This window comes from Lipotes vexillifer, unplaced genomic scaffold, assembly GCF_000442215.2.
Source record: "Lipotes vexillifer unplaced genomic scaffold, Lipotes_vexillifer_v1.1 scaffold657, whole genome shotgun sequence".
NCBI lineage: Eukaryota > Metazoa > Chordata > Mammalia > Artiodactyla > Lipotidae > Lipotes > Lipotes vexillifer.
The window spans coordinates 47,529-62,114 of record NW_006774518.1 but is presented as its reverse complement, the minus strand read 5'-3'; the positions used below and the strand labels follow the sequence as shown (position 1 = coordinate 62,114).

The 14,586-nt window shown below is 52.9% G+C and overlaps 1 protein-coding gene across 1 annotated transcript; it reads right to left on the bottom strand.

Moving 5' to 3' along the window:
- Nucleotides 1–951: 951 nt before the first annotated feature.
- Nucleotides 952–14,586, bottom strand: CCHCR1 (coiled-coil alpha-helical rod protein 1). Its single transcript, XM_007449177.1, has 16 exons — nucleotides 14,551–14,586; nucleotides 13,447–13,579; nucleotides 13,155–13,368; nucleotides 11,124–11,427; nucleotides 8,462–8,625; nucleotides 8,210–8,345; nucleotides 7,906–8,016; nucleotides 7,552–7,701; nucleotides 6,985–7,095; nucleotides 6,659–6,765; nucleotides 3,195–3,331; nucleotides 2,878–3,066; nucleotides 2,679–2,780; nucleotides 1,695–1,846; nucleotides 1,425–1,596; nucleotides 952–1,208 (listed from the first exon to the last, which is right to left on the bottom strand). Exons 2-16 carry the CDS (start codon nucleotides 13,460–13,462, stop codon nucleotides 1,099–1,101), a joined length of 2,175 nt encoding a protein of 724 aa, XP_007449239.1. The 5' UTR covers nucleotides 13,463–13,579; nucleotides 14,551–14,586; the 3' UTR covers nucleotides 952–1,098.

Below are 14,586 nucleotides of genomic sequence, written 5' to 3'. Positions count from 1 at the left end.
CAAGGGCTTCCCTGGTGGCGCAGTGGTTGAGAGTCCGCCTGCCGATGCGGGGGACACGGGTTCATTGCCCCGGTCTGGGAAGATCCCACATGCCGCGGAGCAGCTGGGCCCGTGAGCCATGGCCCCTGAGCCTGCGCGTCCGGAGCCTGTGCTCCGCAGCAGGAGAGGCCACAACAGTGAGAGGCCCGCGTACCGCAAAAAAAAAAAAAATGTAAGTCAAATCGTGTGGCTGTCCCCAGTTTTAAAAGTACTCTAAGGACTTTCTAGAGTAAAATGCAAGCTCCACCAGGCCTGGCCTCTCCCTGCAGCATCCTCCCTTGGGCTCCCTCCAGCCTCCGCGCCTGCCCAGCCTGTGGCCGCCCTCGTGCTCCTCCCAGGGGGCTGCGCAGCCTGCGCCTCACCTCACCCCGGCCTCAGCACCACATCCCTCCTGAGAGAGGCCTTGCCTGTCCCCCCATCTAATGCCGCCCCTCCCCACACAGCCAGTTTCTACCACATCACTGTCATTCCTTTTTTCTCTTCATATTCATAGCACTTATTGTTTGAAACGGCTCATTTGTTCATGTAAGTACTTGCCCTTCGTCTGTCTCTCCCACCCGACTGTAAGTGCCAGGGGAGCAGGGACCGGCCCGTCAAGCCCACCACAGTGGCCCCCGGGGCAGGATGCTGCCTGGATCTGCGATTCCTGTCGAACATGTGAATGTTTTATCTGCTTCATTCCTGGCACTGATCACCTTCCAGAGGTAGTTTTAAAACAAAAGTTGAGAATAAAAAGAAACCTGGAGCTTCTCCAAAAACTTCCTGGGCAGCCTAGGAAAGGGGTTTCGAAAAAGGAATCATCTAGAGAAAGAGCTATGTGGGGGACCACTTCTCACATTTTCTGGACAAGAGAGGCTGCAGGGAGAAAATTTCCTTATATTCCCAGAGAGAACTGTCCAAACAATGGCTCCAACTGCAGTCATCTTTATTGAGCCACGGGACAATTCACAATATCTTGGCGGCTGTCCCCGAGGGCAGCTGGATGGGAAAGGAGCTGGGCTGGACGCCCTCCCCAACCCACTCCTCCTCCATCCTCATCCCTCTGGTCCTCACAGCTGCTCAGAGGCAGACAGAAGAAGAGGTCTGGCTGTCTCCTTCACAAATAGCTTCCTCTTTGGAAATGGCCTCACTCAGGCCCTGCAAGTCATCGAGCAGGACTGAAAGGGATCCTGGGAAAGAAGACCCCAAGGGACAGGAGGTGGACAAGAGAAGGCTGTCACAGTCACGCCGCAGGATGTGAGGGTTATAAGGGAGAAGGCTCCTGGTCCAAGGCAGGCGTGAATAAGAGAGTCTGTGGGCCTCCAGGGGTCACAGAGAACAAGGCTCATGCATTGCAGAGTGCCTGGAGGAGAGATGCCTGAAGTCCCCCGCCATCTGTCCCTTACCTTTGATGGACTCCTTGGTGCACAGGGCCGCTGCCGGAGGAACAGGCGCTGAAGACTCTGAGGGCCTGGGGCTGGACTCCACAGGTAACCCCTTAGCCGACGGGGAAGGAAGAACTGCCAACAGTCGCTGCTGCTTGTAACGGGAGAGGAGACCCTCTTGCTGCAAGGTGGCCTGGGAAGGAGAGGGTTAAACGCCACCAAGCCCGGGCAGAGTCCCCTCCCCTTTCCACAGCACTGCTCCCTGAGAAGAGCCCCTTCTCCGCCTCCTACCAGCATGAGGTTCTTGTCTCTCTCCAGCTCCTTCAGGCGCTGGGTCAGCCGCTGTCCCTCCTCCTTTCGGGCCTCATCCTGCAGGCGCCGCAGCTCCTGGTTCCGCTCCTTTTCTCGGGTGGCTTTGCGCTGGATCTGGCGCAGGGAGACCACTACGGGAAAGCCAGGCCACAGAGGGGACGGGTGTTGGGCAGCCTAGAGGCCATGAGGCACCGTGAAAACAAGGCTGGAAGGATGGGCAGGAAAATTGGGTCCCAGCTCTGTGACTCAGGTGAGCCACTGACATTTTGTGGCTTTCAGTCTTCCGTACAGAGGGAAGTCTGATGCTCTAGGATCCTATGAATCTGAGAACCCAAAGTACCTTCCCCATCACTGAAGCTTCCCAGAGTCCTGCAGGGGGAATCTGAATAGGGACTGGATATCAGATTTTGTGCAATTCATGTTCATTTTCTTAAAGTGTGACAATGGTATTGAGGTTACATAGGAAAATATCCTATTTGTGGGAGATGCAGCTGAACAGTCAGGATGTGTGCAACCTACTTTCAATAATTCCCCCCAAAATGTTTATATATCAATATGTGTATATATACAGATAGATAGGAAATGTGACCAAAGGTTATTAACTGCTGCCTCTAACCAGAGAAGATATATGAGCATCCATTACATGATTCTTTTAACTTGGCTAGGTGTCTGAAATTTTTCTCAAGAAAAAGTTGGGGGTAATCGTTGCTATGAGATGTCAGACTGCCTTTGCGGAGGGGGGTGACTGGGAGGGGCTGCAGGGGATCCAGGGCTGGTCAAGTGCTGTTGCTTGATCTGGGTGCTGGCTATATAGGGGTGTTTACCACCTGAGAATTCATCTTCCTTGATAACTTCATGACTCGCACACTTCAAAAAAGCTTTAAAAATAAAGTTTTTAAAATAACCTCATGCCTCAACACTTCCTTCTTCCTGAAAAGCCACGTCCACCCCAGCCAATCTCACCGGCCTTGGTGTGTTCCCTGCGAGCCTCGTTCAGTCTCCTTTCTGATTCTGAGAGCTGCTCCCGCAGTCGAGTCTCCACTTCGGCCACCTTCTCCTGCAGCGCTGGGGTGGAGGTGCACGTGGGGTGTCAGGCGAGCCTTGGTTCATGGTTCCCACCCCCGCCCCCACCACGGGTCTGCCCACGCCCCCTCCTGCACACCTTGCCCGTAGACCTCCTGCTGCTGGGTCAGCTCCTGCCGGAGACTGGCAGCCTCCGCCGTGCTCTCCTGCTGGCCCTGGCGAGCCGCCTCCAGCTGCAGCCCCAAACTGGCCAGGGACTCCTGGGTGCGCTGCAGTTCCTGTTCCAGCTGCTGGGCCACTTCGCTCAGCTTCTGCCGCTCCGCCTCCCCTGGGAAGATGTGGTGCCCGCTCAGGCTTCTCCGTACCCTAGACCCCAGCTCTTCCCTCTTCCTCTTCATCCCCCAGACTCAGACTCTGGCCCCGGCTCAAGCTCGGTGACTTGAGGACCAGGTGTACCTTGCTCCCGGGCCCGGCCCACCTCCTGCTGGATGATGTGGGCGCTCAGCTGCAGTTCTGCGTCCAGACGGTCCCGTTCCTCCCGCAGCTGCTCCAACTCCAGGCTCATATCCGTGGCCGGTGGGGGTTGGGGGCAGCTGAGACAGGGAAGGGAAACAGAGATGGGGGGAATCACCCAGCTGCCTGACCCCTAAGCCTCCATCCTTCCTCCATCCTCGCTTTTTTGGGTCCCAGCAACCAACACCTTAAAGCCCCACTCCTGCCCCTCATCCACCTCAAAGTGGCCCAAACTTCACCTCTCCTGGCGCAGCTGAGCAAGGGCCAGTTTTCGAGCCATCAGGCCTGGGGAAGAAAAGGCAGAGAGCAACAGAGAGGTGAGCTTGAGGAGAAGAGGGAAAACGGAAGATGCCCGGACTGGTAAGGAGGAGGCAGGAGGGTGGCTGTGGGATGAGAGAGCTGGTGGGGCAGCGGGAGGGGCAGGACACATCTGGCAGTTGCCCTACCCACCCCGAATGGTGTGGACCTTGCGGACGGCATAGCTGACTCGGCTGCTGAGGCCGGGCAGCCGGGCTGCGGCCCGCTTCACCTCCGCCACGGCGCCCTGGAGCCAGGTCTGAAAGCTGGAGAAGACACAAAGTCATGACCCTTCAACCCCATCTTATTTCCAAAAGGACTTGATCCCCTCTATCCTGTATTGCTATGTACGTGGGGAAAGCAGAGAAGGGGAAATCAGAGCAAGGGCAAGAGAAGCTGAAGCCAAGAGTAGGAGCCCCAACTCTGCGCCCTGCCAGTAGTGAAAGAAAACTGAGAGCTTAAGCCCCTTAGTGATTGTCAAATAAAAATGATGCAGTTGCTCATAAAAAAAGCACAGCTAGGGACTTCCCTGGAGGTCCAGTGGTTAAGTCTCCGTACCTCCACTGCGGGGGTGTGGGTTTGATCCCTGGTCAGGGAACTAAGATCCCGCATGCTGTGTGGCCCAGACAAAAAAAAAAAAGGCGCAGCTATTTCTGATCCCAAAACCTACATAAGCTTCTCATTTGCGTCCTTGCAATCAGTGTCTTTAAAAACAACCCTACGGTAAAAACAATAATCAGGTTCATGGGGTCACACCTTATCTGGACTCAGATGCCATCACAAAGTAAAGGGTTCAGTAACATTGATTCTATGGGGGCTAAAACAAGTGCCCTAAAGCAGGCTTATCTCTAGCTGATTCAGACTTTTGCACCTCAGGCCTCCAGGTGCGTCTCCAGGTTTGGGGAGTCTCCTGCCGCCATATGCCACATCTGGGGTGTATGAACTTATGTGCATTCTTCTATGGAACAAAGCCCATAGTTTCCATCAGTTTGCCCCAAGAAGGCATTAAATGATTGTACATCTTTTCAAGTAATGTGCTAAGCTTATTTCTCACGATCTGCTTTTTGATCACTATTATGTATCAGAGATCAAAGTTATCCTCTCTAACGAGTCCCTGATACCAACAAAGGCCGGGTCCACATGCTTTATCAGCTAGCTGTGCCCAAAGCAGGATCAACGTGGCTCATGGAAGTTGAGAAGTCTAAGGCTGAAGGCTGTATCCCTAGCAGCACAGCAGAGATCACTTTTATCTGAAAACTGTTTGAGCGGGTGCTTCCAACACATACTGTGGCTCTTATGAAAGCCTTTTCCTGACAGGATCTCCAAGCCACCAAGAGACTAACAAACCTGGCAACAATCCGAGCTTGGGTTGGTTTTAGGCCACGTGGACTTTTTGGCAATAAATCATCAGCAAGGACCATTTCCATAATGTCCTGGTATCAAAGTAAAACCCTGTCCACACTGTATCTTTCTGTCTTCCTGGAGGTAGGAGGCACATGCAATGGATTGAATCTGGGCAGTAGTTCATCATAACTAGTCTCTCTAATGCCACGCACGCTTGAAATTTTTCACGAAATTTTTTTTGGTTAAATTAGTCCTCAAGGTACAAATCCAACAGAAAGGGATGGTAGGCAAGGACCCACCCTGCATCACAATTTTTCTAAGCCAAAACTGTTATGTGATCCATCTAGAAGAGCCTTATGGTAAAAGTGAACATTTACAGAATGCAGACAATAAGCCAGGCACTGTGCTGAGAGCTCTCCTCAGACCGCCTCCGTGTCCCCACGTCCAAAGCCGAGGAGGGATTGTTACCTGTGCAAAGAAACCTGTGCTTCTCCTTAGAGGTCTTTCTAAAGGTTATCTAACAATAGCTGTGAAGGAAACACCTAGGAAGTTGGTATAAGAGACAGGCTTGCAATTGATTAAAAAGGAAACTGGCAGGGAGGGAGAATGGTAAGCTGGGATGAAGTGAGAGAGTGGCATGGACATATATACACTACCAAATGTAAAATAGATAGCTAGTGGGAAGCAGCTGCATAGCACAGCGAGATAAGCTTCGTGCTCTGTGACCACCTAGAGGGGTGGGATAGGAAGGGTGGGAGGGAGACGCAAGAGGGAAGAGATATGGGGATATATGTATACGTATAGCTGATTCACTGTGTTATACAGCAGAAACTAACACACCATTGTAAAGCAATTACACTCCAAAAAAGATGTTAAAAAAATAAACAAATAAATAAAGGGGGGCAAGGAAACTGCAATAAAGCGAGTCTCATGAATTTTCTGGGTTCCCAGTGCATATAAAAGTTACGTTTATGCTATACTGTAGTCCATTAAGTGTGCAATAGCATTGCGTCTGAAAAAACAACTAAACATTTAAAAATAGAATTAATTTTAAAACAATGCTGTTGGAAAAAAAAATGGCACCAGTAGACTTGCTCGACACAGAGTTGCCACAAACCTTCGATTTGTAGCAGCATCTGTGAAGTTAATAAAGCAAAGTACAATAAAAAGAAGTATACCTGTGGGTGTTCAGCTTTAAAAAAAATAGACTAAATTTTTTCCAACTCAACAGGGCATGCCTGCAAAATTTGAAAGAAAGAGAGAGAGAGGGAGGGAGGGAGGGAGAGAGGGAGAAAAAGAGAAAGAGAGAGAGAAAGAAAGAAAGAAAGAAAGAAAAGAAAGAAAGAAAGGAAGGAAGGAAGGAAGGAAGGAAGGAAGGAAGAAAGAAAGAGAAAGAGAGAAAGGAGAGAAGGAAGAAAGATCAAGTGTCCACATTCCCCATCCTCGCACAGTTCTGAAGGTGGAGACCCTCCTAGGTGCTCTATTTAGCTCAAGCTGTTACTAACTGCAAGAGGAAGTCAGTAATACCTCATCTCCAGCCAAACACGCAGTGGGTGGGAGTCATAAGTGACCCTGCTGTGAATATGGAGGGGGGTTGCCCCAGGAAAAAACAAACACAAAGATTTTACAGGGCTACATACCTCCAGCCCTGCATCCTCCACACGGCCAGCTTTCTAGCCCCTCTTGCCTGAGGTTCTTAAACTCCAAGATGCCCAGGAAGCTGTCGAAGCAGAAATGCTACTCCACCCACCCTGCATCCCAGATACCTGCTGACAGCGTTGGCCACAAGCTTCAGCTGCTCTTCCGCTGTGGCTGTCTGCTGCTGCTCCCGGCGCCGGGCCTCCTGAGTGCGGCTCAGCTCCGTCTGCAGGGCCTAGGAAGGATACGGTAAAGAAAATGGTCCCCTCAGGACTTCCCTGGCGGTCCAGTGGTTAAGACTGCTCGCTTCCACTGCAGGGGGCATGGGTTTGATCCCTGGTTCAGGGAACTAAGATCCCACATGCCACGTGGTACAGCCAAAACAAACCAAAAGTGTCCCCCTCCCTGGGGTTTCCCTGCCCTCCCTCAGCCTCTGCCCGTCTCAGACACTGACCTTGGCACCCATCCGCTCTACCTCCACCTCTGCAGCTTTGTCCTGCAGGGAGCGCTGCAGGATGGCCTGCTCCTGGCACTGAGTTTTGACTCCTTCCTGGAGCTCGGCCACCTGGGGGAGGAGAGGAAGCAGGTCTAGAGCCAAAGCTGTAGGGGAGGCGCTGGGAAGGAAGGGGCAGGTGCAGGGGCAGGGGTCTCTGAAAGAAGGCCACACATGGAGACAGTAAGCCCGGGTTCCTAAGAATGGAGTCTGGGTCCAGGTTTCCTTCCAGAGGCATGTTCCCCATGCCCACACCTTAAGGAACTACCCTGTGACCAACCCACCAGGACCCGTGGCCAGCCTCTGCCCGTGGCACCCACCCATCCTTGGACACTGTCACCTTCTGGGGGAGGCCGGCCCACCTCACAAAATGTAAGCCTCATGAGAGCAGGTCCTTGTCAGCCTTTGCTCAGGGCTGTGCTGCCAGCATGTGGGAACCACCCAAGTATTTGGTGAATAAATGCCACCCCTCCTGTAAGGAGCAGAGAGCTAGGGGAGAGCATGGGGAGAAAGAGGGCGCCAGGCGACCTGTCCCTTCAGCTGCCCCACACAGTCTCTGTGCTCCAGCTCCTGGGCCTTCAGCTGCACCATGAGGGCAAACACCTTCTCCCGCCAGCGCTTCAGCAGGGACTGGCACTTCTTGGTGAACTCGGGCTCCAGGCAGTCTGAAGGCTGAACCTGAGGGTGGAGGAGGTGGGGAGAGTGTGGGCTCCTGGGGGAGCAGAGGAAGGAAGGAGGTGGGTTTTATTTCTTCTGTCCTGCCCAGGCATCAGGAGCCAGAGCAAGAAGAGGCATTCAGGGGAAGAAAGACGCGGGCAGGTTCTAGGAGCAGCACCCCAACCCCTCCCACGCACAGGGGGCACCCGGGGGCGAGGGGCCTACCCTCCGGACCAGCTCCTCCTCCTGCATGCAGAGGATGTGCGTGAGGCTCTGCACGCGCACCTGCAGCAGCTCCGTGGTGGTGTGCAGGCCGGCCCGGTCCTCCCGCAGGTGCTTAGGGCCGGGGCAGGGGAGAGAGAGAGGACAGCCACCTCTTGCCGGGTCTCCCAGTGGCCCTCGGGCGGCGGCCAGTCTGTGTGCCCCTTGACAGCACTGCCTTCTCTCCCGGGGACTGTGCTCTTCTCCAGGGCCCCCTCGCACAGGACCTGAGCCCTCAAGTCCCACCCCATGCCCAGCACTCTCTCACCTGCACGGTTTCTAGAAGCTCCTGTCGCTCTGATTCCCACATCTGACTGTGGACCTCGGGAGGGACCTGCTCTCCCACGTACCTCCTTAGGTTCTCAACCAAGGTCACCTGAGCCTCCAGATCCTCTTGGGTCTTGCTAGGGTTGGGGTGGGAGCAGGGTAGCCATCGGGGGGCACCCTGGAGACCCAGCCCACCCACCAACCCACCGAATGCCAGACCAACTGCCCTTCGGTCGCCCACCTGCCCACTCACCTCAGCTGCTTCCGCAGCAGCTCGGCCTCCCTCTGGGCCGCAGCCAGCTCTTCAGCTTCTCCTGACCTCCTGGTTTCCAGACTACTCAGAGACTTCTCCAGGCCCCCAGCTTTGCTAGTCAAACTGGAAAGAGCCTCCCGGTGAGCCTGTGTCAGGGAGGAGAGCTGTGGAGAGAAGGGAGGGCTCAGCAGGGGCCAGCTCGCCCACACCTGGACTTTCCAAATCTGCCTTCTGCTTTGGCCCTGCCCTTCACTCCCACTTTCTGTGACCTTGGACAAGCACCCAAGAAATCACCCAACTGTGCACAGCAAAACGGAGACCATCCTTGGCGCCTCACTCCCCATCACCCTCCAACCCACCAGCAGTTCCTGTCAGGCCGCCCACCAAAACATTGTCACTTCTCTCCACATCCAGTGCCACCAACCTGAGGTAACCCACCCTCATCTCTGGCCTGGACAATGGCAACCATCTCCTGACCGGCCTTAGAAGCCTCCAGTGGCTTACCACAGCGTTCAGACCGGCTTCTTCCCTGGGCCTGTGAAACCTGTCGTGTCTTGGCCTCTGCCTGCTTCTCTGAGCTCTGTCCTGTTTCTCCCACTGCCCGCTCTGCTCCAGCCACAGTGCTCTCCCCCTGTCCCCCCAACAAGTCTGCTCTTTCCCACCTCAGAATCTACCTGGAGGCTTGGCTTCCCCCAGCTCCTCATATCTCAGTGATGCCACCTCGTGGGGAAGGCCTCTCCGGACCGCTAATCCCTACCCAGCACCTGCGCTGTCCTATGACCTGTTTGTGCCCTTCCTGCACTTCTTATCATTATGAAATGATCCTGCTCCTGCACGTGCTTACTGTCTGCTTCCCCCCATCCAGAAGGAAGCCCTAGGAAGGCAGGGAGCTTGTCCTTTTCTCACAGCACCACCAACAGTGGTTAAGGGTGTCAGATACGCTGAAAGAGTCACGGTTCGGCCGGTGAAGGAGGGTAAGTGGCTGCCCTCACTTCCGGTCTGCCCGCTTCTAGCCCTATCTCTATACCATAGTCACTGTGAGCTTTTTGGACACGAATCACAAAACTGGTCCTTTTACACATAAAATATAAATCTGATCATGTCATTTCCCTGTTAAAACCTTTCAAGCGGTTACCCATTGCTCTTAAGGTAAAGTATAAAGTTGAACAGGCCCAAGGCCTCACACTCCACCCCAACACCCAGAGCCCCTCTCATCGCCTGCACTCGGGCCCCTCTGGCCTCCTCCCGTTTACATCTACTTGCAGCCAAGTGTCACACCAGCCCCCATCACCTCCCCACATGCCTGCCCTCCAGCCAACTCCTATTTTTTTATTTTATTTATTTATTTATTTATTTATTTATTTATTTATTTATAGCTGCATTGGGTCTTCATTGCCATGTACGGGCCCCCTCCAGCTGCGGCCAGCGGGGGCCACTCCTCGCCACCGCACACGGGCCTCTCATTGCGGGGGCCCCTCCCACTGCAGAGCATAGGCTCTAGGCACGTGAGCCTCAGCAGTTGTGGCTCACGGGCTCCAGAGCGCAGGCTCAGTAGCTGTGGCGCACGGGCCCAGCTGCTCCACGGCATGTGGGATCCTCCCAGACCAGGGCTCGAACCCATGTCCCCTGCACTGGCAGACGGACTCCCAACCACTGTGGCACCGCCAATTCCTATGTAACATAAATGTCAACTTCTTATCATTAAGCATCTTTCATGAAACTAAAGGCTTTTTATATTTTTCTTTGAATGATCTCCTCTGTCCATTTTCTGCCTGGACTGCTGTCTTTCTCTTCTTGATTTCTAGGCACACGTTATATAGTAGGGATATTAGCTTTTTCTTGTGATATGACCTGGAAATATTCTCCTATAGTTTATCACTTACCCTTTAATTTTACTTTTATTTTGTCATCCCTAAGTTTGGTATTATAAAGTCAATATATCAATCTTTTCTCTAATGGCTCTGGATTTTGATTCACAGGTAGAAAGGTTTCCCCATTCCCAGGTTATAAAGGAATTCACCCATATTTTCTTCCAATATCTTTATGGTTTCGTTTCCTAACACGTCGACTGGTTAGGGTGGCCTTCCCAACCCCCAGACCAGCCAGGGCTCCTTTGTCCTTCTCCTTCATGGCTCTTTTCCCAACTGCAATTAATTAATTAGAATTAAATTACGCACTGAATGTGTGTATCGCCCACTAGGCTGTCAGCTCCACCCACAAGGGCAGAGAGTTGGCTGATTTGCTCACCCCAGTGTCCCGGCTCTTGTCTCAGGGATGGCGAAGAGTAAGCACGGATAAATGCTTGCTGACTGCATAGTCGCCCCTTCCCAGTCCACCTTAGGACCCCACTCCCACCTCCCTCACTCTCCCTCCCACAGTGTTCCCAGACGAACTGGGGACCTGGAGTAAAGCAGAAACACAAACTACTTCCTACTGGAAGAGGAAGGAGGGCTTCAAGTGGTGGGAGGTCTCCTGAGTCCTGGCGGAAAAGGGCAAGCTGAATAAGACCAACACATCCAAGTTCTCCCTCTTTCCAGGTCATCTGTTTCTTTCACCTTCAGCAAACATCTCATCACCCTTTTCTGCAATGCCTGCTCTTTGCTGGGGAGCTCCTGCCCAGCTCACCACTGTGCAGCTGAACCCTTACCAGGCCCACATTCACCTGCTCTTGGTGCAGCCTCCGAACGTCCTCCAGCTCCCGCTGGCTCTCTTCTTCCAGCTTCTTCCGGACAACCTCGGCCCCGGCCAGGGCAGCACGCAGGCCCTCAGCCTCAGCGCGGCCAGCCTTCTCTGCCCGTGCCAGTGCCTCTAGCTCCGTGGCCTGGGCCTCCAGCCTCATCTTCTGCTGCAGCGAGGTCTCCCGCAGCACCCGGACCTCCTCCTCGAGCCGCCGCAGCTCTCGCAGCTGCCGAGAGATCAGCTCAGCCTGCTGGCTCAGGGCCTGCGACCCCGCCAGCTCCACGGACCTTCAAAGACAGGTTAGCACAGGTGAGACCTGTCTCTGGTGCTGGGAGGGTGGCCAAGGCATAAAATGGAGACAGGAGAAGGAGAGGATCCCTCTGCTCCCATATGGGGAGATGGCAGGGGATGAAGCTGGGCCATGGGGATCTCTGCATTTCCATCACCATCATCATTGACAACAGCCCTACTAAGCATATCTGGGCCCACAGGACCTAAAGGCTAGCTGAGTTCATGGAACATGACCTCTCTTGAGGACAATATACAGGCAGATGTGTTAAACATCAGATGTGCACATCGTTAGGCCACACGTTTTGAACTGGAGAAGCTGGAAGGACACTCAGAGATTTCTGAATTCTGATTTAAGGGCAAGGAAAAGTTTGATGGAGGTGGAAAGAGAGGTCATGGCAACGAGTATCAATATGGTGAGTCCAGGCACTAGTTAAAATCATTTATTGAGTGTTAGGTACACCACATGAGAAGTCTGAGAGTGCAGCACCTCAATAAATTACATAATCCCAACCGTTGGAGAGCACAGTCTACTGGAGTCACATAAAGTTGAAACCAGCTTATAACATGGCTCTTGACACAGTTCCCTCACTGAGGCCCAGAACCACAGCATTTTCTTTTTTTTAATTTTAATTTTTTTTGGCCGCACCATGCAGCTTGCAGGATCTTAGCTCCCTGACCAGGGACTGAACCTGTGCCCTTGGTGGTGAAAGCAGAGTCCTAACCACTGGACCGCCAGGGAATTCCCCAACACCTTTTTTAAGTGGCAGAGATCTGTAGCCTAGAGAAATGAGGTGACTGGCCAAAGGACCCCTAGCTGGTAGCCAAATTAGTCACAAAGAGTCTCTGTCTCCTGACACTCACTCCAATGCTCCCCTTTCATCATTATGCTCCTTTCCCCTTGATGGGGTCCAAGGTAGACTCACATGCAATCCACTCAAGAACAAAATGGCAGGATGATGTTCCAGTACATTTGGGAAAAGACACACATGAAACAACAAGAATAAGAATTTTCACAGACAACAAATTGACAGATGGCACGGTCAGCTCCGTCAGAATGAATCTACTATCACAGCACGCGGTCTGTACTCCCAGCCCGTACTTCTTCAGCCTGCCTTACACCACACTTAATACAATCAGCTGTGGGTCAGCCTATCTCTTCCCTTAGGATTTAAAATTCTTCAATAGGGGCTTCCCTAGTGGCACGGTGGTTAAGAATCTGCCTGCTAAGGCAGGGGACACGGGTTCGAGCCCTGCTCCAGGAAGATCCCACGTGCCACGGAGCAACTAAGCCCATGTGCCACAACTACTGAGCATGCGCTCTAGAGCCCACGAGCCACAACTACTGAGCCCGCGCACCCACAGCCCGTGCTCCGCAAGAGAAGCCACTGCAATGAGAAGCCCACACACTGCAACTAGAGAAAGCCTGTGCGCAACAACAAAGGCCAACACAGCCAAAAACAAAATAAATAAATAGATAAATTCATTTAAAAAATTATCAAAAATAAAATTCCTTGATATCAGGATCTCTCTTATTCATTTTTGTTATCCTTGTCCCTAGCATCTAGCACACTGCTATTATTTATGCATTGTAGGCAACAACAACTGCTTATATAAAAATGAATAAATTGTGGAACTAAGGGCTGAAATAGGGTAAGGAATCTATTTCAGGGAAGAAGGGCCACTGGCAAGCAAGCCCAAGAAAACAGCAACATTAGATCTGTACCTGCCTCTCCACCCTGGCTCCTGCCCTTTGCCAGAAACTTCCTGTCCCCACATGGTCACTTGAGGTCTCTGGTTATCTGGCCGCCTCTCTAAGACATCTTGATGGGCTGGGGGCTGAACCAGGGGAATGTCTGAGACCCACGTGGGAGCCATTCTTGGCAGAGTTGGAAGGGGCCGAACTTGGAAGTGGGATGGGGGAATCAGCCCAGTGGAACCTGAAGAATCATAAGGACAAAGATGGTCAGTTTCCCAGGGAGACATAATCACCAGCCCCCTTGCCAGGTCCCACTGACCTGAAGGTCGAAACATTTCCACATTATTTGAAGTCTCTAGAGTCTGTGTCCAGCCATCTATGCTTCCCTGGACAATAGGAGAAACAAGGACACTCCAATTCAATTTTCAGGCCACCTTCCAAAGAGAGAGCCCCTACAATAACAAAGTCACAATCCTTAAATAACAGCCAGGTCCATCTGACTCTTAGCTCCTCTTATCCTACTTCCCAAAAGAAGTAGGAAATACCCGAAGATCACTTGCTTGTCTCAATCTGGTTCCTGATAGGACTGTGGCAACAGCCATGAGATGGAGAGAATTTACTGAGACAGGCTGAGAGAGGCTCTGGTTTTACTCATACTTTTAGAATTCTGGGCAGTGCCTTTACCGTCCTCCTTAAGTTTCTACAGTCTCTGCCTTCCCTGGATGGAGGTGAGAAAGGACGTATGCAGTACAGAGGCTGTGAGCCCAATCTCCAGAGTTCTCTCCATGGCTCACCAAGGCCTTGGGGAAGCCCATCCAGACACCACCAAGCCATGACTCCTGGGTCCTTCCCTATCAAAGCGCTGGCCCAGTGCCTGGCCCCTGATGAATGTGGCCACATGTAGGGCAGGACGCCTACCCAGGACCCCCGGGGAATCCAGGCGGCCTAGACCCCTTGTTAGAAAAGCCAGCTTCCTGACGTCGCATCCAAACCCTTCCAGCAACCTTCCTCTCAGTTTCTATTGCCCCCTCAGCTTCCATCCCTGTCGCCCACCCACCTCTCCAGAGTCCTAGAGCAGACAGAGGGGTCTTTAAGATCTCCCCACCCTGCCACCCGAACTCATCTATTTTTCCCCCAATCTGGGATTCCTATCCCTCCCTACATCCTAATTTGCTTTTATCCTGAAGCAATTATTCTGGCCCCTCACTCTCTCATCTCCCAATAGCCTCCTCTCCCTCCCTCCTCTCCCCCATATATGAGTCTTCGCCCTGCTGGACGCTGAGCTCTAAGGCTGTTCGGACCACCTCATTTGTTCCTTTACCCTGCCCTTGCACCCCTCCACCCTATGGATCCCTGAACCCACCCCTGTACCCACTCTCAGCCCCTTCCCGCCCCCAACCGACTCTTCCCGAATGCCCCTTACCCGGCGCGAGAGACCCCCCTCAGCCCTTTGGCCACA